This window comes from Aspergillus pseudonomiae, assembly GCF_009193645.1.
Source record: "Aspergillus pseudonomiae strain CBS 119388 unplaced genomic scaffold BDV37scaffold_60, whole genome shotgun sequence".
Taxonomy (NCBI): Eukaryota; Fungi; Ascomycota; class Eurotiomycetes; order Eurotiales; family Aspergillaceae; genus Aspergillus; species Aspergillus pseudonomiae.
The window spans coordinates 103507-123792 of record NW_022476052.1 but is presented as its reverse complement, the minus strand read 5'-3'; the positions used below and the strand labels follow the sequence as shown (position 1 = coordinate 123792).

The 20286-nt window shown below is 49.8% G+C and overlaps 7 protein-coding genes across 7 annotated transcripts; 6 read left to right on the top strand and 1 right to left on the bottom strand.

The window, feature by feature from the left end:
* Positions 1-153: 153 nt before the first annotated feature.
* Positions 154-831, top strand: BDV37DRAFT_285424 (uncharacterized protein; the record flags this gene model as incomplete). The annotated part of the gene is made up of 2 exons (XM_032087724.1): positions 154-199; positions 311-831. 2 exons carry the CDS (start codon positions 154-156, stop codon positions 829-831), a joined length of 567 nt encoding a protein of 188 aa, XP_031939044.1.
* Positions 832-876: 45 nt separating this feature from the next.
* lys1 (saccharopine dehydrogenase (NAD+, L-lysine-forming)) lies at positions 877-3147 on the top strand. The gene is made up of 9 exons (XM_032079417.1): positions 877-1486; positions 1571-1651; positions 1718-1734; positions 1799-2039; positions 2107-2133; positions 2186-2361; positions 2415-2511; positions 2563-2710; positions 2777-3147. The coding sequence occupies exons 1-9, from the start codon at positions 1426-1428 to the stop codon at positions 3045-3047; spliced, it is 1119 nt and encodes a 372-aa protein (XP_031939043.1). The 5' UTR covers positions 877-1425; the 3' UTR covers positions 3048-3147.
* A 692-nt stretch (positions 3148-3839) lies between these two features.
* Positions 3840-6540, top strand: BDV37DRAFT_254319 (putative ubiquitin C-terminal hydrolase). Its single transcript, XM_032082620.1, has one exon. The coding sequence runs from the start codon at positions 4317-4319 to the stop codon at positions 6249-6251; it is 1935 nt and encodes a 644-aa protein (XP_031939042.1). The 5' UTR covers positions 3840-4316; the 3' UTR covers positions 6252-6540.
* A 387-nt stretch (positions 6541-6927) lies between these two features.
* BDV37DRAFT_296054 (phosphatidylinositol-specific phospholipase C/glycerophosphodiester phosphodiesterase family protein) lies at positions 6928-8340 on the top strand (the record flags this gene model as incomplete). Its single annotated transcript, XM_032090032.1, has 2 exons — positions 6928-6981; positions 7362-8340. The coding sequence occupies 2 exons, from the start codon at positions 6928-6930 to the stop codon at positions 8268-8270; spliced, it is 963 nt and encodes a 320-aa protein (XP_031939041.1). The 3' UTR covers positions 8271-8340.
* Positions 8341-8410: 70 nt separating this feature from the next.
* BDV37DRAFT_273440 (uncharacterized protein) lies at positions 8411-9199 on the bottom strand (the record flags this gene model as incomplete). Its single annotated transcript, XM_032085053.1, has 1 exon — positions 8411-9199. One exon carries the CDS (start codon positions 9197-9199, stop codon positions 8411-8413), a length of 789 nt encoding a protein of 262 aa, XP_031939040.1.
* A 3132-nt stretch (positions 9200-12331) lies between these two features.
* Positions 12332-14132, top strand: BDV37DRAFT_175673 (fructose-bisphosphate aldolase FBA1). The gene is made up of 5 exons (XM_032079412.1): positions 12332-12405; positions 12631-12781; positions 12846-12956; positions 13014-13316; positions 13373-14132. Exons 2-5 carry the CDS (start codon positions 12674-12676, stop codon positions 13931-13933), a joined length of 1083 nt encoding a protein of 360 aa, XP_031939039.1. The 5' UTR covers positions 12332-12405; positions 12631-12673; the 3' UTR covers positions 13934-14132.
* A 2121-nt stretch (positions 14133-16253) lies between these two features.
* BDV37DRAFT_176285 (putative DUF221 domain protein) lies at positions 16254-19901 on the top strand. Its single transcript, XM_032079415.1, has 3 exons — positions 16254-16541; positions 16664-17212; positions 17283-19901. Exons 1-3 carry the CDS (start codon positions 16461-16463, stop codon positions 19512-19514), a joined length of 2862 nt encoding a protein of 953 aa, XP_031939038.1. The 5' UTR covers positions 16254-16460; the 3' UTR covers positions 19515-19901.
* The last annotated feature ends 385 nt before the right edge of the window (positions 19902-20286 follow it).

Below are 20286 nucleotides of genomic sequence, written 5' to 3'. Positions count from 1 at the left end.
CCATCACTCTACAAGTGGTTCTCACCCCAGTAGACCGCCACTTAGCGATTTTCAAGGTCGCTTGCTCCTTGCGATCACACTCCAATTAGATTTGGCTCACCTAAAATCGCTGAAAGTATCTTTCATCCGCGCCTGTCCACACCATTTCTCATTATGGCTCCTGAGCCAGATAGCAGCGTCAACCTACCACCAGCCCCAGGTATGTCTAGAAGGCGGTACATATGTCACACCTGATGATGACATCATCGCCAATGCCCATCTCACCTAGCTACAGCGAAATATATCGGGCTCAGGCTGATTCTTGAAGTAGAAGCGGGTATTACATCTGGCGCTGGCACAGACAACAACACGACCGATGTTGCTTCCAAGCAAACCAATGGTGATAGCACTCCGGCCAAACCTGTGGATGCGGACGACCAATCGAAGGAGAAGAAGTCTCCCGAAGCGACCGAGTCTTCCAAGGAACACAAACCCGCTGAAGAAGCCAAGTCTAGTGAGCATGCTTCTATCCTATCAGATGCTGGACCCAAGGAGTCAACTGCGGAGAGTAGTATCGCGCAACCTAGTGCAGGCGATAAACGAGAGCATAAACCGGCCTCTACGCCCGCCAGCGCAGCTAATTCTAATGCTGAGAACCCGACGGAGCCCGCAAACAAAAAGCAGAGGACTGCTGGAACGCGGGCTCGGAATGGCAATACTACAGCACCTGCTACGAATGGGGAAAAAGCAAAGGCAAGTCGTTCTAAAAAAGCGAAGGATTATGTGAAGAAGGTAATTCCTACGGATGGTATTGGTAGTCGAACACGCAGCCGGACTAAGGCATCCTCCTAAGCTCCGACGGTATCGCCGCGAACATACCGTCGCATTCCGCAGAGCTCACATACGTTTTTCACTCTACGTCCCTCTTGATCCAGTTGTCTAGCAGGTCCAATGTATGCGCAAAACTCTATGTTCGCTAGCTAAGTTCTATTTCTCCGGATCTTGTAAAGCTCTAGCTTGTGAATGAACCGATTTTCTATAATGCTACATGGAACCAGCTATTGCCTGGGAAAAATTGAAATAGATGTTCTTTCTTCTAGAGACAATGACATGATGTAGAAGGGAATGAATGAATGGTGATGATATGGCCTGCTTAGTAGACTTATAGAAACTGGCAGTATCATTAACCTTCAATCTTCGGGGATGCCCACGGTCCCACAAAGTACTACCGACATCGGCTAAGACTCTCTGGGTTGAGTCACCACTCCCGGAGCGGGAGAACATCCGATGTCCCTCCCCCACTATCACTAGACGGGAAAGTCTGTGTCATACCCATGAGATAAACTATCTACTATCTTTATAAGCATACGCTGGGCAATTGTGAAATTCTTCATTTTCTCTCCGCAACATATCGGTCGGGGAACTGTCAATTGACCTTCACATACAATGTCTTCCAACAAGATCTGGCTTCGTGCTGAAACCAAGCCCGCCGAGGCTCGGTCTGCTTGTAAGTAGCGTGGGAGGAGTCATTTGCTATCTGTCATTATGCTATTGCCAGCAATTATGACATATAAATGCTAATTCCTCGCAGTGACCCCAACTACTGCCAAGGCTCTTATGGATGCTGGCTATGAAGTGACTGTAGAACGCTCTACACAGCGAATCTTCGATGGTAGGTGGTCAATCAAAGCTCCACTATCCAGGGTGTGAAGGCTGACTAGGCTCGTCCTTAAACTAGATGAGGAATTCGCAAAGGTACATTTACACGTTCGCCCTGCTCCCTAATTGTCTAAAGACTTACAAACGCCCGGTGGAATAGATTGGTGCCCCACTAGTTGAGGAGGGATCCTGGGCCAAGGATGCTCCCAAGGATGCATACGTTTTGGGTCTCAAGGAACTGCCCGAGGACGATTTTCCTCTTGAACACGTCCATATTACCTTTGCCCACTGCTACAAGAAACAGGGAGGCTGGGAGAAGGTTCTCAGCCGGTGGCCTCGTGGAGGCGGAACCCTCTTGGATTTGGAGTTCCTCACTGATGAAGTTGGACGGAGAGTTGCTGGTGAGAACCCATTGTCCACGATCGTTTGCTATACGGCTTGTATAATTACTAACTTTCCCATCCATAGCTTTCGGCTGGTCGGCCGGTTATGCCGGTATGTGCTTTTCCGCTTTGAAGCGCTGATAACCGATATTGATGCAGTATAGGTTCCGCATTGGCCGTGAAGAACTGGGCTTGGCAATTGACTCATCCTGAGGGCGAGCCTTTGCCCGGTGAGGTTCCGTACGCTAACCAGGAGCTCCTGACTCAGTCCGTGAAGGAGTCCCTGGAAGCTGGCAAGAAGCAATCCGGCCGGTCCCCCAAGATTCTTGTCATCGGAGCTGTGAGTGTGCTTTTTGTATTGGACCCCACGGCAAGATAACTGATAATGTGCAGCTTGGACGTTGCGGCAGCGGTGCTGTACAACTTGCCAAGGATGTTGGTATCCCCGAATCTGATATCATCCAGTGGGATATCGAGGAGACGAAGAAGGGTTCGTTTATACTTTCACTTTGACAAACTTGATGTTAACTCGTCAAAATAGGCGGTCCTTTCCAGGAGATTGTCGACGCAGATATCTTCGTCAACTGCATCTATCTTTCCAGCGAGTCTATTCCCGCATTTGTCAACGTTGCATCTCTCTCTACCCCTAACCGCCGTTTGTCTGTCATTTGTGACGTGAGCGCTGATACGTGAGTACCGCTTCTGATAATTGCCCTTCTCACCTGTGCAGCCTACTGACTTCACCCTTGATGCAGCACTAACCCCAACAACCCTATTCCCGTGTACGATATTACCACCACTTTTGACAAGCCCACAGTGCCTGTCACCCTGCCGGCGGGAACGCAAGGCCCCCCTCTTAGCGTGATCAGTATCGACCATCTCCCCTCGCTTCTCCCTCGTGAAAGCTCCGAGATGTTCAGTCAAGCACTGCTTCCTAGTCTGTTGCAGTTGAAGGATCGGAAGAACGCTCGCGTCTGGACGCAAGCAGAAGATCTGTTCCAGAAGAAGGTTGCCACTTTGCCATAGATAATTTCGAACAAAAAGCAATTTGGCAGGGAATTCTGCGTACGGTCTCCAGCGATGCTGTGGAACGGTTCATGAAAAAGTCTATCTATATACCATGTCGTTAATTTTCCTGGACGAATCTATAAATAGATAACATATGCCAGAATAAGTTGTCTCAACACTTGTGCAAAATCCAATCTAGATTGACCGCATTGCCTCTATCATTTCTTACAGTCGAAGGGTAGCCCACTGATGGAGATATATCGGGAGAAAGTTGGAAAATGACAATGGGTTAGCGGGAATGGTCCATTCCCCGCAGAATATCTTCTCGCACTACGAATGAACTCCTGCTGATCATGAACACATAGTGTACTGATCCCCTTTGGCGTCGTCATTTCTCAACTTCAGAGGGGGGGTGGGGGGTGTTCCTTAGTATTCCTAGGGTAGAGTAAAATACTTAGTTTTACGACTAGTTTTCCGAAAGATATGCTTGCATTCCATTCAGTATGAAATTCCCCAACCATGGGGAGAGAGCGGAACGATACGGGAGAACGACAAGGGTAAAACTGCCAGTGTCGTGTGGGGGATCCCCCGAAAGTTACATACGGAGTCCAGTACCTAGTACGTACTGTATACTACGGACCTAGTATGTAAGTTAGTCCTGTCGGGTTCGGCGTTGATGAACTTCCGGCCACTAAAAAGGTCCCTCCGGCAAATCAAACAAACATTGTCCAGTGGGCTTCCCTTCTTATAATGGCCCTCAATTATTCCCTTGTCGTGATGACAATGCAGATGAGACCCGTCAAATGGTCATGGATACCTGAACCCAAAGATCTTTAAATTGCATCATTCCTGTAAGTTTTCTAACCCCAATGATTGGCCACTCCCAATCCTTCTGTCTTTCTTTACCCCATTCTTCTCCACATCCTCGGGTTTATGGGGAAAAGAAAGGCAAAATTGAAGAGACAGAGCTGACACTAATCTCTCCCGGTATAGCCGATGGGAGCGATCCTCGACCTCCACACCAGCTCAATTTACACATTGGGCGGCGTATTTACCCCGACGCAACTCCGTTATCGCCTTCCTCTACACTCTCTCGGTTGAAGCGGAAGATTACAGGGATTTAGGCATTCCCCATCCGCCAGGTTCCTGGTTCGGTAGAGGACCCCCGCCCAGGATTCATAGCACGACCATCCATGGAGCAGCGATAGGCGAACTTTGGTTCTTCTAAGAGACGTGCGACCTGTTGCTAGCCATCAATTTCCGGCCCTTTTCTCCTATATATAGTTGATGCAAGAAAAATCAACCACCGTCGCCGCATATGCGGCTGGCGCCTCCCTCGCCGCTGTCGCCCTCTTTTACGTCTTCGGACCCAACTACACAATCGATGGGGATGAGTCAAGTGATAGCAACCGTAAAAAAAGCATTGTTGGCCTATCCAATCCCGCCAATGATTGCTTCATCAACTCGGTCTTGCAGGCGCTTGCTGGCCTGGGTGACTTGCGTGTTTATCTGATTAGAGAACTCCATCGGCGTGAGCTGGATGGACCGGAGGTCTATAACTCTCTACCAGATGTAACAGAGCTCGCCGGCGGTAAGAAGGCGGAAAACATCCGGGAGTTGCAGCAGGGCACGATCACCCGAGCTTTGAAAGAGATGTTAGACCGTCTGAATGAGCGCCCGATTTACAAGAAGACAATTTCAGCGCGTCCATTCATCCAGGCTCTCGAATACGCATACCGGACCCGGATTAGCCGTAACCAACAGGATGCACAGGAGTTCCTGCAAATCGTCGCCGAACGGCTTTGTGATGAATACCATGCCGGTGTCAAAGCCCGACAGAGACTACAGGGGCCCATTGACATACCCACAGGCTCGGAAATTTCACAAAGTACCGAAGATGTCACATCCGCCAAGAGCCCATCTGAGGTTGAGGTACGCATTGATGACGGATCCGAGAACGGCCTGCCGGCAATCATCGATACCAAACTCAAGGAGATCGACAACGAGTATGGGTTTCCGTTCGAGGGGAAGCTCGAGTCGCAAATTGAATGTCAATTCTGTCATTATAAGTACAAGCCCAACCAGACCTCGTTTGTCAACTTGACGTTACAAGTGCCGCAGAAGAGTTCCACCACACTCAGCGCGTGTTTCGATGGCCTCCTCAAGACCGAACACATCGACGATTTTAGGTGTGACCGATGTCGTCTGCAACATGCAGTCGAAGTGAAAATGCAAGAGCTGAAGCAAACACGCGGGGCCAAAGAGCAGCAGGTCCTCCAGACCGAAATTCAAAAATTACAAGACGCTTTGTCAACAGATCCAGAGGGCCTGCTGGAAGGCGTTACTCTTCCACCCGCAGAGGCTGCTCCCAAGCGAAAGATTGCACGCCATATGCGCATTACGGTCTTCCCTAAGATCATTGCAATCCATCTCTCACGGTCTATATTCGACCGCAGCAGTTCCACCAAAAACGCGGCAAAGGTGGCATTCCCTGAACGACTTCCGCTGGGGGGTATCCTGAATCAAAAGTGGTTCAAACTGCTGGCGATTGTTTGCCACAAAGGCAGTCACAACAGTGGCCATTACGAATCATTCCGACGAAACCATCTCTATCCGCCTTTCTCGACACCGGATGTCTTCAGTTCGTATGCACAGAGCCGAGCTACAAGTGAGAATCCATCGCAAGTACCAAGCCCTCGCATGGGGCCTCGTTCCTTAGATGCAGAGCCTCCAGCTCTTAGTATCTCGACCTCAACCTCGCCATCTTCTTCGTCTCTTTCTCCGGCCCCGTCGCGATCCCCGTCGAGAAAGAAGTCCCCTACAGCTGCATCTCAATTGAATCCTCCGGCATCCCCGGCTCCCCGGCCAAGCACGTCATCGAGCTCACGTGTGTCTTTCCAAAGTAGCCGCACCAAATCCAAGCAGAATCTGTCTCCGACCTCGGATCCCCAGAGTCCTGCAACTGACGGTGGACGCTGGAGCAAGTCCAGCTCGCGCCCATCATTTATGAGCGATCGCATAACTCCCGGTACTTCTACTGAGACTTTCACTGGGCCCACTTCGCGTCTCCGTCGTCGTCGTAAGGCAAACGATCGATGGTGGCGGATCTCGGATGAGAAGGTTAAGGAATGTAAGACGTCGGACGTTCTGGGTATGCAAAAAGAGGTCTATCTCCTATTCTACGAGATGGAGAAGCCAACCAGTGGCCCACAGGGTTCATAATCGCCTGACGAGAAGCTAAAGGCTGGTCCTGGGCATCAGACGGCAGTTTCTTTGCATGGGGTGCGTGGAAAGGTCCAGTGTACACATCTTTTCCAATCGAGGCTCCGCGCACCACTCATTATTTTCTATATAGTACTCAGACGACACTGCGCTTTGCTTGCGGGATCTGAGCCCGGCCAGGGTAGTCTGAGCTGATCACCGAGCGTTATGTATATTCGGTGTTGGGAAATGTAACGTAGATATATACATCTCGATAGATACGGAAAATTTTATCTCACTTGGGTAACCCTGTGTCGCTCGGCCTCATGTTACTCTTGACTTCTAGAGCGCCTGCTATCGTTCTATTCCCTTTCGTATGCAACCAAATTCCAGTGACATGGATGATACATTACCGGAGTAGTCTTGCGTTTTTCTTAGGAACGATCATAGATTGAGATTGCCTCCCAGGTCAAAAACGACTATCGACTGACAGGCGAAGAGCGTACTCCAAGTAAATCATAGCGCCTTGATCGACTGGTGCTCGGGCACTCGGGCGTTTTCATTGTGTACCTGCTAACGACAGGGTTTCTTTGTTGTGCCACGGTATGTACATCAACACGGTATTTGTGGCATTTCTATTATTATAAGACCCCAACCCAACCAGTCAGAATGAAAATGCCGCCGCATTGTTTGCTACATGCCGGCCGTCGTGAGATTCACCCATACAGGCAACCACTTTCCCTTAACGGATGTTCACACCCTACGCTTGAGAGAACCTTTTTGATGGTGACTATGATTAACCAGAGGACTGATTTACCCTTCGCTGACAATCCACCTCGGCCTGCACGTACTGCAATATGGATCGGACGAATTACCTCATGGGTTCAACGGCCTAAATCCTTCAAAAGTACTGCCAAAAGGACAAAGAGGAAGACGCTTAGGAACCGCATCATACTATATATTCTCATCAGTTTAAGCGTAGTTGGACTTGCATTGATGTACGTATCCTGTCTGTCCTCACCTGAAATACACACTCATTGGCTTATAATCATCAACAGAGTATGGTTCTCACTGGTTCTAGTACTCATCGCCCGACTCACTCCAACTGAGCCACACAACGGGCTGTCCCAGATCACCAAGACGTGGAAAAAGCCGTCCGACTCTGTTTCATTACTCTCTCCTTGGCCCACTGACTGGAGCCAAGGCGTTACTCCAATCCCATGCCATTCCCACAATGACTACTGGCGCCGGGTTCCTCTCTACGATGCCCTCGCAGCTGGCTGCACAGGCGTCGAAGCAGACATCTGGCTCGAAAGCTCCTCTCAGGACCTACTTGTGGGTCATGCGAAGCGGTCGCTATCGTCAAGTCGTACACTGAAAGCTCTCTACATTGACCCATTGGTGGAGATCCTTTCACAACAGAACCCCAATAGCGTAGACGCGCCTCCTTCAACGCAGCCAAGCGGGGTCTTCGATACAAGCCCCAACACAACCCTCGTACTGTTAGTTGATATGAAAACGGACGGAAGGAAGACTTGGCCTGTCCTAATGAAGAGTCTGGAACCACTGCGCTCCCGAGGCTGGCTTACGTACTGGAATCGCACCGCTAAGGCCTTCGTGCCACGCCCAATAACCGTTGTCGGTACAGGAAACACGCCTTTTGATCTAGTCACGGCGGTGTCCAATAATCGAGATGTATTCTTCGATGCTCCGCTGGATAGGTTGACTAGAAATGAGATATTTTCCCGTGGGACCTCGTACTACGCGAGCGTTTCACTGAACCAAGCGGTAGGGAAGATCTTTCTTTGGGGGCCTAGCCAGCGCCAGAAAGAGGTGATTCGGGATTTGATTGAGGCGGCAGCGGAGAGGGGGCTAGTCTCGAGATTCTGGGATATACCTGGGTGGCCGGTTGCATTACGGACGAAGCTGTGGAATATTCTAGTTGAAAGTGGAGTCGGGATGCTAAATGTGGATGATTTGAAGCATGCCCGCCGGTGGAATTGGAACTGGTGTGTTGTTGCTGGGTTGGTGCTTTGTTGACTTGGACATATATTTGTCTAGATTTCTTATCTTTGTTGATCATTGGCATCATGTCTACGAATGAATGAATCCGTCACGACAAATCCAAATTTCATCTATTGATAGAGCAGTTCTCGATAAGTACTTAAAGGAGCACTCGCTCACACGAGAATTCCTCCACCATGTGTTGATATGATTGCTCCGGTCAATCCACGATCCTTCATACAGTATATATAAGCTTCTGCCACATTCTCAGGCGTTGGGATCTCTTTGATGGGCAATTTCTCCTTTAGATGGGCGAACATCATCTCTTTTTCCGGAATGGTGTCCCACAGCTCAGTATCAATGGGACCAGGACTGACGAGGTTAACCCTGAGCGGCGCAATATCTAAGCAGAGGTTCTTTGCGAGCCCGTACAGGCCTGTCGAGTACATGGTATGCATAGCCATCCCCTGTCCCATGGGCCTCTCGGCCGTGGCTCCACTGGTGAGTGTGATGGAGCAAGCGGGCGAGTTGCTTGCCATATACTTCGGCGCATGCTTGGCGATGAGGAACGGGGCGATAACGCGGACATTGGCAGTGTTTCGGATTCGGTCCAAGTCGGATCGAGGCTGCGTCCAGTCTTCCGAATCAAACTTGAACGTTCCCGCTGTGAAGATGATATGGTCCAGCGGCTGCATTTTCTCGAACGATGACACCAGTTGATCCTCGACGTCTGGCGCTCCGAGGTCAATCGGTAAGCCGCGGACTCGGTTCTTGGCCTCGGGATAGGATGCTACAAGGCGCGCTTGGGCAGCGTCCACTTTGTTCGAGTCGGAGGAGAGGATCGTAACGTTGGCGCCATGCTCGATGCTGGCTTCAGCTACACAGAAGCCGACGCCGGAGGTCCCTCCGAAGATGACAATGTGTTTGCCATGCAGCTTGTTCACGTATTTGTTTCTTGCAGCCATTCTTGGTCAGTGGGAGAGTGAGGGAAGTCAATGAGTAGCGTACATGAGCTTTAATTGTACAAGGTAACACAGCTTAACCTGGACTGTGAGTGTGCTTTTATATCTACTTTTGCGCCAAGTACTCTCTGCCTGGCAAAGTCGAATCACAGCGCCATGAGGCATGCGTCTTGATTTCTAAGCAGTGAGGGGTTCAACTCGAGTTGGTCCACAAAGGAGGCGGCCCTCCAGCTATCCTCTTCCTCTAGCTTGAATCATCTCCTATCAAACAATCCTGGCCACCTTTCTATGTACTGAGCCCCCGCCATCGCCTGCCTAATTCGGATTTCCCGCTTATGTAAGTAGGGCAAAGGCACACAGGTTCGACCCATGCACTTCTTCGGGACGAAAGATGCAGAACTTCAGTGGCTGAATCACTAGAAACTCGGCTATCGGATCATCTCGCATCATCTTCTGCTCCTGAGAGAGCATAAGCAGTATGTGGTGAATGAGTCCACAGCTTCGTATACGGCACACGAACTATAGAAACATGGTCGATAGACCAGTCGAGTTAGCTTTCCGAGAGCTTCTTTGGCAGCTCCACAGTTGCCTTCACCCATGCCTTTTCAGGCTAGCTTTGTGAATTAGTGCTCATCTTTGTTCTTCTATACCTCAACCATGAGAAGGCTTTGCTGTCGTTTTTCTGCTCTGTCTTTGGTTCCACTGTGAATCCATGCAAAGGGTGGCTTTTCTGCGGCAAATGCATTCGATGAGACTATGTGGAAACGGTATCCTTTCACTGTAAACGCATGATGTAGGAGATACTCGATCGCTATGGATGCAATTGAGACGGAGGTAACCGCAGGGTTGAAGGAACAGTGCTCATTTTATATATACAACTTTATTAGAATTCTAGAATTGAGTTTGTGGGGAACCTGACGAGTCAAAATGTGAGTCCCCTAAGGCTCTAGAAGGCCTTCATTATCAAGTCGCAAAAGATGCAAATCTCGTCAAAAGTTGTCGCAATCGCCGCTAATCGCCACTGTGTTGACTGGTAGGTTCAGGAAGAGTGTATGGGGAAGGATGCACAACTCCCGCCCGTACTTGCTTCGTATCATCAACGTGGACATCAGTCGGAATTCCACTAGCTATTTGGAGGGACTTTCAGTACCGAACAAGATCAGATTGGATTGAAGTGTATGCTTTTTGGTCACAGGTTGGTTGACCCGGAAGCCTGCAGCCGTCTTGCCCTACATATAAAACATAAACATACTATTCTGAACTGGTATCTGCCAACAGACGAAGTTCGGATTTGATACTGAGAGAACAGGAAAAATGAAGTCTAGTCGTCAATCTAAAGTACATATGCCTACACAAACTATTTTGTTTGGGAGCCTCCGTTAATGAAGCTTCCCCGGTCAGATATCAAAGTACCACTGCTATCATGTCGGCTCCGGTTATTGCCCATGACGTTCCTACCTGCATGCCGGTCTATCAATTCACATCTTTACCAAGGAATCAGGATCCACTAGCCTGTCAGAACAAGCATACGACACCATTGGTGAGATGTAAAAATGCTGATGATCGTTGTCGGGCTATACATCGTGGATGAAAGTTGAGGCCACTTATCTGGCAGTTACCCTACCGAACGGCACACGAGACGTGACACAGAGCACTTCTTCAGGCAGGGAAGATAGGATGTATGCTTGAACCCAGGGAGATACGTCTTCTTATTCAAGTCGTTCATTTGTATATACCGTAGTTCTGATGAACAGATGCATTGACCTGCTATACAAGCCATTTAAACGAGATAATTACTGGGCAATCATAGCTAGACGTCAAAGATGGCAGCCCAGATCTGTTATAAGACAAGATCGGCTTCTTTTGTCATATCATGTCCTCAAGTACCGATCTGGACCGAGGGCTACATGTTCGATGAAGAGGCGACTAACCTAGGGCTAATCTAGCCTATTCAAGGGCTTGGAGCATAACTTAAGCAGACATGGTTCGATCAGAATTTAACGCTACCTCCTCAGATCAATTGAGAACGATGAAGTGAGTTAGTATCCCACCAGTTCATTACGCATCTCTTCTGGCGTATTATGCAATCTATGGCCCCATCCTGACCGCTTGCGGCTTGCATTGGGGACAAGTTAATCACAAAATCTCTAGTGTCATTCTGGTCAATGAGATTTACATTGTGAATCGGATCCAAATGTATGTATTCGGACGGGCATTGATTCGTAGCAACGCGCAAGTAAATCGGTACTCCATGACAGGCGGAACGAGATGGAGGACTCGTTTCCACCAATAAACCGGTAAAAGGTGGTGGCTTATCGGGGGAACTTCCCGAGGATCGATGCATACATCGTAACTATTTTGGGACGAAATAGAACAACACCGCTGCGTGAAGGCTTTCCCCATCTTTTTAGATTATGATTATGAGGACTATTTTCTTTTTTTCAGTGTCAGCTGAGCAGGGGCCAGAGGGCCTAGCCAACGAAAGACATCAAGGACAGAAGGATGCCGAAAGAGTTGGAAAGAGAAGAACGGGTACGGGGATGAGATCTCCGCCGATTTCCCCGATGTTGGGCTATAGCACGAAAGAAACACGGAGAGGGAATGGGTCAATGTTTTAGCAGCAGAGGAGAACCCCAGATTTGCTCAACAGCAGCAACAACATCACCATCACCATGTTGTGTGTACGAACCGGTTAGTGAGGGTATCCAGAAAGAGTTTTGACGGTGGATCTCACACCGGAGAATGATTTCTATTTGTTATTATTATTATTCTCTTGAATGGGCATGTCATAGGTGTTTCGGGTCCATGGACGAAAAGAAGGTGATGATGTCATGTGATGGCGGGGGTTTTCGGGAAGCGCCTGGGTCCTGTGTTGAGCCTGAGGCCAGCAACCCAGCGTCATCGTTGGAACCCCACCAAAACCAGTCCAGTCGTCACGGGAAGAAAAGGGAAGAGGGACACGAATGTCCATCGTTTACCCTCGGGCAACGTCGAAAAATGAGGGACAACTGGGAATGACTAACTGAATACTACTTCTTTCTGCCTTGTTTCTCGGCTTCTTCTCCTTTCTTCCCTTTTCCGTTTTTTTTTCTTATATAGGATCCGAACCCACCCCCGGCGTTCTCCTCTTCCCCCCTCCCTTATTTTCACCATCACGCCAGCAACCGGTCAGTGAAATCATACTGATACCATCCGTTCCCCACTACCCGGTGAGTTCTTTCGAGGGCGGTTGCCCCTCCATGAGTGGCTCAGCTGCCCCTCCTCCCTCCCTACCTTTGCCAATGACACTTGTATTCAATCCCCTGCTCCGTATTCGTCGTTCGGTAAAGATCCTTAGTTCGGAAGCTCCTACAGAACTTATTTCTAGCTGTCCACGTCCTCCGTTTCTTCCTTCTCTTTTTCTTCTTCTTCCAAACTAATTGAATTCTTCTTAGTCGAGCAAGACCAGCTATCTGATCTAATCTTTCCACTATCACAATGGGTGTCCTTGAGAAGCTTTCCCGCAAGGCCGGTGTCATCGTCGGTGATGACGTCCTGCGTCTCTTCGAGCACGCTCAGGAGAACAACTATGCGATCCCCGCCATTGTAAGTCGTCTCGATGGGACCATCAAGAGTGATTCACCCAATTGACCAGTCTACCCGTGTCTAGAACGTGACCTCCTCTTCCACTGTCGTTGCTTCCCTCGAGGCTGCTCGCGACAAGAACTGCCCCATCATCCTCCAGCTCTCTCAAGGTGGTGCTGCCTACTTCGCTGGCAAGGTACGTCGAAATCAACCCCTACTCGCGCCTGCATCCCGCTAATATCCCTCATTGTAGGGTGTCAGCAACGACGGCCAGAAGGCCTCCATTGCCGGTGGTATCGCTGCCGCCCACTACATCCGTAGCATTGCCCCCGCCTACGGCATTCCCGTTGTCCTTCACACCGACCACTGCGCCAAGAAGCTCCTCCCTTGGCTCGATGGCCTGCTCGACGAGGATGAGCGCTACTTCAAGCTTCACGGCGAGCCCCTCTACTCCAGCCACATGATTGATCTTTCTGAAGAGTCCGTCGAGTACAACATCAACACCACCGCCGCCTACCTTAAGCGCGCTGCCCCCATGAAGCAGTGGCTCGAGATGGTGAGTGATGCCTCTGCCCCTGCAAATGACATTCCCCAAGTCTAACGGATCCTTAGGAAATCGGTATCACTGGTGGTGAGGAGGATGGTGTTAACAACGAGGACGTTGACAACAACTCCCTGTACACCCAGCCCGAGGATATCCTGGCTATCCACAACGCTCTCGCCCCCATCAGCCCTTACTTCTCCATTGCCGCTGGTTTCGGTAATGTCCACGGTGTCTACAAGCCCGGCAACGTCAAGCTCCACCCCGAGCTTCTCAGCAAGCACCAGGCTTACGTCAAGGAGAAGATTGGCTCCAACAAGGACAAGCCTGTCTACTTCGTCTTCCACGGTGGCTCTGGCTCCACCAAGGCCGAGTACAAGGAGGCCATCAGCTACGGTGTCGTCAAGGTCAACGTCGACACTGACATGCAGTTCGCCTACATGTCCGGTATCCGTGACTACATCCTGAACAAGAAGGACTACCTTATGACCGCTGTCGGTAACCCCGAGGGTGAGGACAAGCCCAACAAGAAGTCCTTCGACCCCCGCGTGTGGGTGCGTGAGGGTGAGAAGACCATGAGCAAGCGTGTCCAGGTCGCCCTGGAGGACTTCAACACTGCTGGTCAGCTGTAAATGTCTTTTGATACGATGTCTCTGCCGATACGAAGAATCAGATACCAGTACATAAATTGATCAATCCAAGGATGGAAACGAACAAAAAGAAACTTTTTTTTTTGACTGTAAAAGGAGAGGCTGCTTTTGGTGACTGGAAATATTTGCATGACTGGGGGAGTTGAGTGATTGGTCAATTACGATGTATGTAGAAGTAGTATGAGGATGAATCCACTAATTAATTGATGACTCTATACGCGCCATCCTTCTCTCATAGGGGGTGCTGTCACTAGTCCCTTGAGATGTTGACTTTTATATAACTGCCCGGAGGCTTGAGGTAAGAAGCCCCGCTGCAGTTTGGTGGTTTTTCGTCACGGTGGCAGTTTTCCATCGTCAGCCTTACGAAGAACTAAACTTGATGCGTCAGATAGTGCTGTGTAGGCAAGTAAGTACCCCGGTACCGAGTCTTTGAATCAAGCTTCGGATCCAAATTCCCAGGACCGCGTTGGAGCAGTGTCTGATTGCGTTCGATCTAGGAATCAGTGCGTATGGCCAGTAGACATTTCATATGTCCGCACATTATGTTGGAGGTAACCAGCAATACAAATCTCAAACGACCCCTTTTTCCTGTTTCTCCTGTTACTCTACGCGACATGACACGCGATTCCCTTTCTGGATAGTATCCAATCTATCATGGATTCGACATCAAACTAGCATTGAGGGCTAAAGTCTAGTATGGACTTGTCCGGAGAAATGGCTGACTAGTGGCAATAGTACCATTGAATTAGCCACATTTACTCCTCTCTGACCCACAGCCACGGCATTGCACCGCCGCTTTGAACCCGAGATGTATATACCACAATACCTGATGATATGTTCGCTGTGGTTCCGTGTCTAGGAAGCTCTTCATTGGCAAAGTGCCTCCCCATCTATTGTAACCCGCTTGGCCTTGGTGGTGACGAGGTGAATAGTGCATGGATTTCCGTTCCGGGTGCACTACTAGCATTAACATAGATATAACAGAGCAAGCTCAGGAGTTTTCCTTACCGGGAAGTTTTGGTGACAATAGACCATCCGTCGGTTAGACTTCGAATCCGCCGTGGATCTACATTCACTATTCGTCCTAGGGGAATAACTTTTGGGGACTTGCTTGCATGTCTTTATCCAGTCAGTTGTATAGCTTATATCTTCTTGCCGTCAGGGTGGACTTACGCCGGTGATAACCTTTGAGTCTAAGACCTGCAAAGGCGCATCTGGAGATGGGTTGGGAGCTGGTTGGCTCGGCACTTGGGGGGGAACTGCACCCACAGGGTTGGCAGAAAGAAAGGCAAGGAAGAACACCGAGGGAATGGTCGTCTTCATGCTGAAATACTTGGCTATGATCTCCTACCAGGATAAGAGGAAGCCTGCACAGCGCTCCTTATATCTCTACTATGAAGGCGGTGGAATCGTTTCTTTGAATGGCACACGGGGCACTTTAGAGTTCTCACATTTTCTCTTGCTATACTGCCTCTTCTTTTTGAAGCAGACTTCCTTGGAATAATTATAATAATGACGATAGTATGTCTCGTTGCTCTGTCTGTTGAGGAAGTAGAAGTAGTGGTAGGAGTAAGAGTTAGGTATATATAAGGGTATTGGATGCTCGCATGCCATGTACTTGGTATGTTACATGCAACACATAAGCTCAGCCATTTAGAACCATGGATCCGACAAAGAAATTCCATCTCCGACAAAAACGGTAAGAAATGTCCAATCAGCGCTTGCCCCACCCGTGTCTCAGAAAATCTGGACCATGTTCCAGACTTCAAACCAACCGATGGCCTTGATTGGGGATCCAAAATAGCAGTCGGGAGTCAAGCGGGCTTCCCACCAATCAGCGGTGCCCAGTGGGGTCGAAAACTATTTTTTTTTGCAGGGTTTGTTGTTTTTCAATATTTCGCCATGAATGGAGAGGGACTTTTCAATGAAGTTAGTCTGTTGGGCCCCCGTTCCCAATGGGGACTTTTCCAACTGCTCACGCGTGGATGGGGAAACGACTGTCGACACGAAAGGTCACTATTAAAAGCATCACGCGTGGGATCGCCTGAGACATGCGAGTCAGGGTCTCCTTCGACGTCACTCATGGATTTTTGATCATCGATCTTCTTCTCCCATCCAAGTGATCGTCCGCCGAGAAAATCAGAAAGACTCCCCCCAACCCCACTGGATTTACAGACCATCGGTACTCCGTACGTACTGTCAAACGTTCCGAGGAGTTTGGGAGCCAAAGGATGACGAACTAGGTTTGATATGTTCCAGGCCCGTCTCCACTGGCTACCCACTCTTTCGCCTTCCTATCTATCCTTCTTGCTGTCACTTTTTATCTGTCGCATCCATCGTGCATACCTTCGTTCGTTTTCCTATTTTCCCCGGTTTGCCCTCTTTTGGATGTCTCATTGCTCCTGCGACATTCTTTTGTCTTTTCTCTTCCGTCCTTGCCCGTTCCTCTATCCTCTAATCTATTCTATTTATTCCCTTCAATCCATGTCGCCTTGATCGTCAAGGCATCATGGATACTAGTGCTCTATGGCGGCGTGAGGATACGACAGAACAATTCCTGAAGCTCATCCAGGATCCCTTCAAATCCGCTGTAAGTATATTGTCCGTGCTTTGATTTATTTTTATCTTTTCCCACCTTCTCGCTCGCAGATGGCCCACAGTTGATCTCCCTATATGACTTTCCCTTAAGAGCCACTGAGCTAACCTGGTCAGTTTCAAGTCAATGCCGTCTGGGCTTCGTTGGCCACCTCCGCCGGTTCTTCCGTCCTCCTTGCCCTGCTCTTTTCGCTGTTCCGACCTCGACACACGGTTGTCTATGCCCCCAAGGTTAAACATGCAGATCGCAAACATAGCCCTCCCCCGGTGGGAAAAGGCTTCTTTGCCTGGGTTAAACCGGTTGTGCGCACGAGAGAGCCAGAGCTCGTCGACTGCGTTGGTCTCGATGCCACTGTCTTCCTGCGTTTCACCAAGATGTGTCGCAACATTTTCATCTTCCTGAGCATAATCGGCTGCGGTGTAATGATTCCCCTCAACCTGACGCAAAGCAACAAAAGCTCTAGAGCGACGTTATCGGCTTTCGTGACGATGACTCCGCTGTACGTCTCTGTTCAAGCCATTTGGGGTCAAGTTGTCTGCGCCTGGGCTTTCGACTTGATTGTCGCATTTTTCCTTTGGAGGAATTACAAGGCCGTTTACGCGTTACGGAGAAAATACTTCCAGAGTTCTGACTACCAGCGTAGTCTTCATGCCCGGACTTTGATGGTACATATCTTGTCCTGCTAATAGAGCGACGATGCAATACTTCGGTGCTTATACTGACCGTTCTTTCTAGGTCACTGATATTCCATCCGCAGCACGATCGGACGAGGGTGTGATGCGTCTGGTCGATGGTGTTAACCCCACCGCGGCTCTACCCCGTGCCACTATCGGCCGTAACGTGAAGGGTCTTCCCAAACTCATCAAAGAACATGAGGAAGCAGTGCGCCAGCTCGAGTCGATATTAGCGAAATATCTCAAAAACCCCGATCGACTACCGGCTAACCGACCTATGATACGGCCGCCCCGCAAAGAGAAAGGCGCTGAGACGCCCGCCAAGGTAGACGCCATCGATTACTTGACTGATCGGATTCAGTTATTAGAAGAAGAGATCCGGCACGTTCGCGCGTCGATTGACAAGCGAAATGCCATGCCGTTCGGTTTCGTCAGCTGGGAGAAGATTGAACACGCTCATGCTGTCGCTTACACTGCACGGAGAAAACGACCACAGGGAACAACGATTAGGCTAGCGCCACGGCCAAATGATCTCATCTGGGAAAATCTGCCTTTGTCAAAGCAGGCACGAAAATGGAAGCGTTTCGTCAACGTCATCTGGGTCTCGATCCTGACAGTCTTGTGGATCGCTCCGAACGCCATGATTGCCATCTTCTTGTCCAATTTGAACAACCTGGGATTGGTCTGGCCAGCTTTTCAAACGTCCCTTAACGGCAACCCCCACGTCTGGGCTGCTGTCCAGGGTATTCTATCTCCCGCCATTACGTCCTTGGTGTATGTCATCCTACCCATCATCTTCCGCCGGCTGTCCATCCAAGCTGGTGATGTAACCAAGACTTCTCGAGAGAGGCATGTGCTTCACCACCTCTACTCATTCTTTGTCTTCAACAATCTCGTCGTATTTTCACTATTCTCGGCCGCGTGGACATTCATTGCAGCTGTTATTGACAAGAAAGAGGATGAGAATGCTTGGCAAGCTATGGTTGATGGAGGCTTCTACTCCAAGGCCGTGAGTGCGTTGTGTAATGTGTCTCCCTTCTGGGTGACATACTTGTTACAGAGGAATCTAGGAGCGGCGATCGACCTCGTGCAGCTAGTTCCCTTGATTTGGGTGTGGTTCTCCAAGACCTTTCTGGCACCAACGCCGCGACAGGCCATCGAATGGACAGCACCGCCTCCATTTGAGTACGCAAGCTACTACAACTATTTCCTATTCTACGCCACCGTAGCGTTATGCTTTGCGACTTTGCAGCCCATCGTCCTGCCAGTCACTGCTCTCTATTTCGGGCTGGATGCGATGATGAAAAAGTATCTCCTGCTGTATGTGCTTGTGACGAAGAACGAGTCCGGGGGGCAGTTCTGGCGTGTTATCTTCAACCGTATGGTCTTTGCAGCTATTCTGGCCAACGCGGTTGTTGCGCTGGTGGCTACGGCTAATGGCACCTGGACAATGGTTTTCTGTGTAATCCCATTACCTTTTCTGCTGCTGGGGTTCAAGTGGTACTGTGTGCGGACGTTTGACATTGACATGAAATATTACAACCGTGCGAATCTGAGCGACGCTGAAGCCTTGGAGACTGGGAAGTCGAGCAAGAAGGGGTCAGATCGACTCAGTTCCAAGTTCGGCCACCCGGCACTCAACAAACCGCTAATCACCCCGATGGTACACGCAAAGGCCGCCGATGCGCTAAAGCGTATCTACCGGGGTCGTTTAGGCGCTTCTGTAGTGGAGGGGGAGTACACAGACATTGCGATGGATCCCATGTCAGCATCCCATCCCGGAAAGTCCAAGATGGAACCCTCGGAATCCGCCCCATTCGAGGTTGTTCCTGAGAACCATCTCGACTTTTCCTACTTTAAGGACCGGCCGGATTTCCGTGACGAGTTTGGCGGCGGTATCTATGGCCGGCCGGAAGACTTGATCACCGAACGCTCGCACACGCCGAGGATCGGGCTAGGCGAGTGGTCGCCAACATCATCACGAGCAGCGTCTCCAACGCCATCGCTACCTTCCATATCCGGATTGAGACAGTACGATGGCTATGACGCGAGTACTACTGAACTCGTCCATCCTGCGTTCCGCACCCCTCTGTCTCACTCCGAAAGTGGCCTGGTGGGCAACGGACTCTATCAGCATGACGATGAGAGTGAAGCACGATTGCTCAGTCAGGCACAGGGGCCAGCTATGACAGAGAGCGCTCACCCATTCAATCGATGGCGGCCAGGAGGTTACGGGCCTGTGGAACAGGAAGATCCCAGAACTTCTTACGACTACTACCGCAGACCACGATAGCTGTGATTAACGACATTACCTGAATATACCATACATCGATTTCTTTTTTTGTTTTTGTTTTTGTTTCTTTGTGTTTGTGTTATAGAGCTTTGGGGTGTATTGGATGACTGGACGGGGTCAACGGAAGTAACGCTGCATATACGTGCATATGATCTGGATATCTGTGTTGTATTATATGAGCCGAATTGATTGTACATAGAAGCGACCAACGTGGGACGATGTATTCAGCTAGGTAACGGTTCGTTGTCTTGTATGTGCTGTACTTGAGTTCGCTGGAATGGGCTCCAAGGTGTATCAATTACCCGATTGGGTGGAGGCCAACTCTCGGAACTCGGATGCCTTGTTTGTTCTCTCCCCTGACAACTTCATGTCTGTACTTTTACTTGGTTCCCCCCCTTAATCGAACACCCTCTGCGATGAGGTTGTTGGTCTCCCTTAGTTCCCTTGTCACAGGCTGACCTCCATCGACAAACCGTTGCCTTCCCCTCTTTCCACGTCGCATCACACCACCATTCGTTACCGCGGCCTACGCAAACAACCGCACACCGAGGTGCTCAAATACGCACCGAGCCACGTTGTCTCCGGGAAATTCCCTGGATTCCTTGGACTTCCTGGTGAATGCTCATGGTCGCTACTCGGTGGCAACTACCTTCGACAGCCGTTTGGACTGGTTTTCAATTGCCGTTATACCCCGATAGCAGCGCTCCAGTAAATCGCTCGCCGAACAATCTCGAGGACGGAACGAAATAAACATACATACTTCGCACGTATA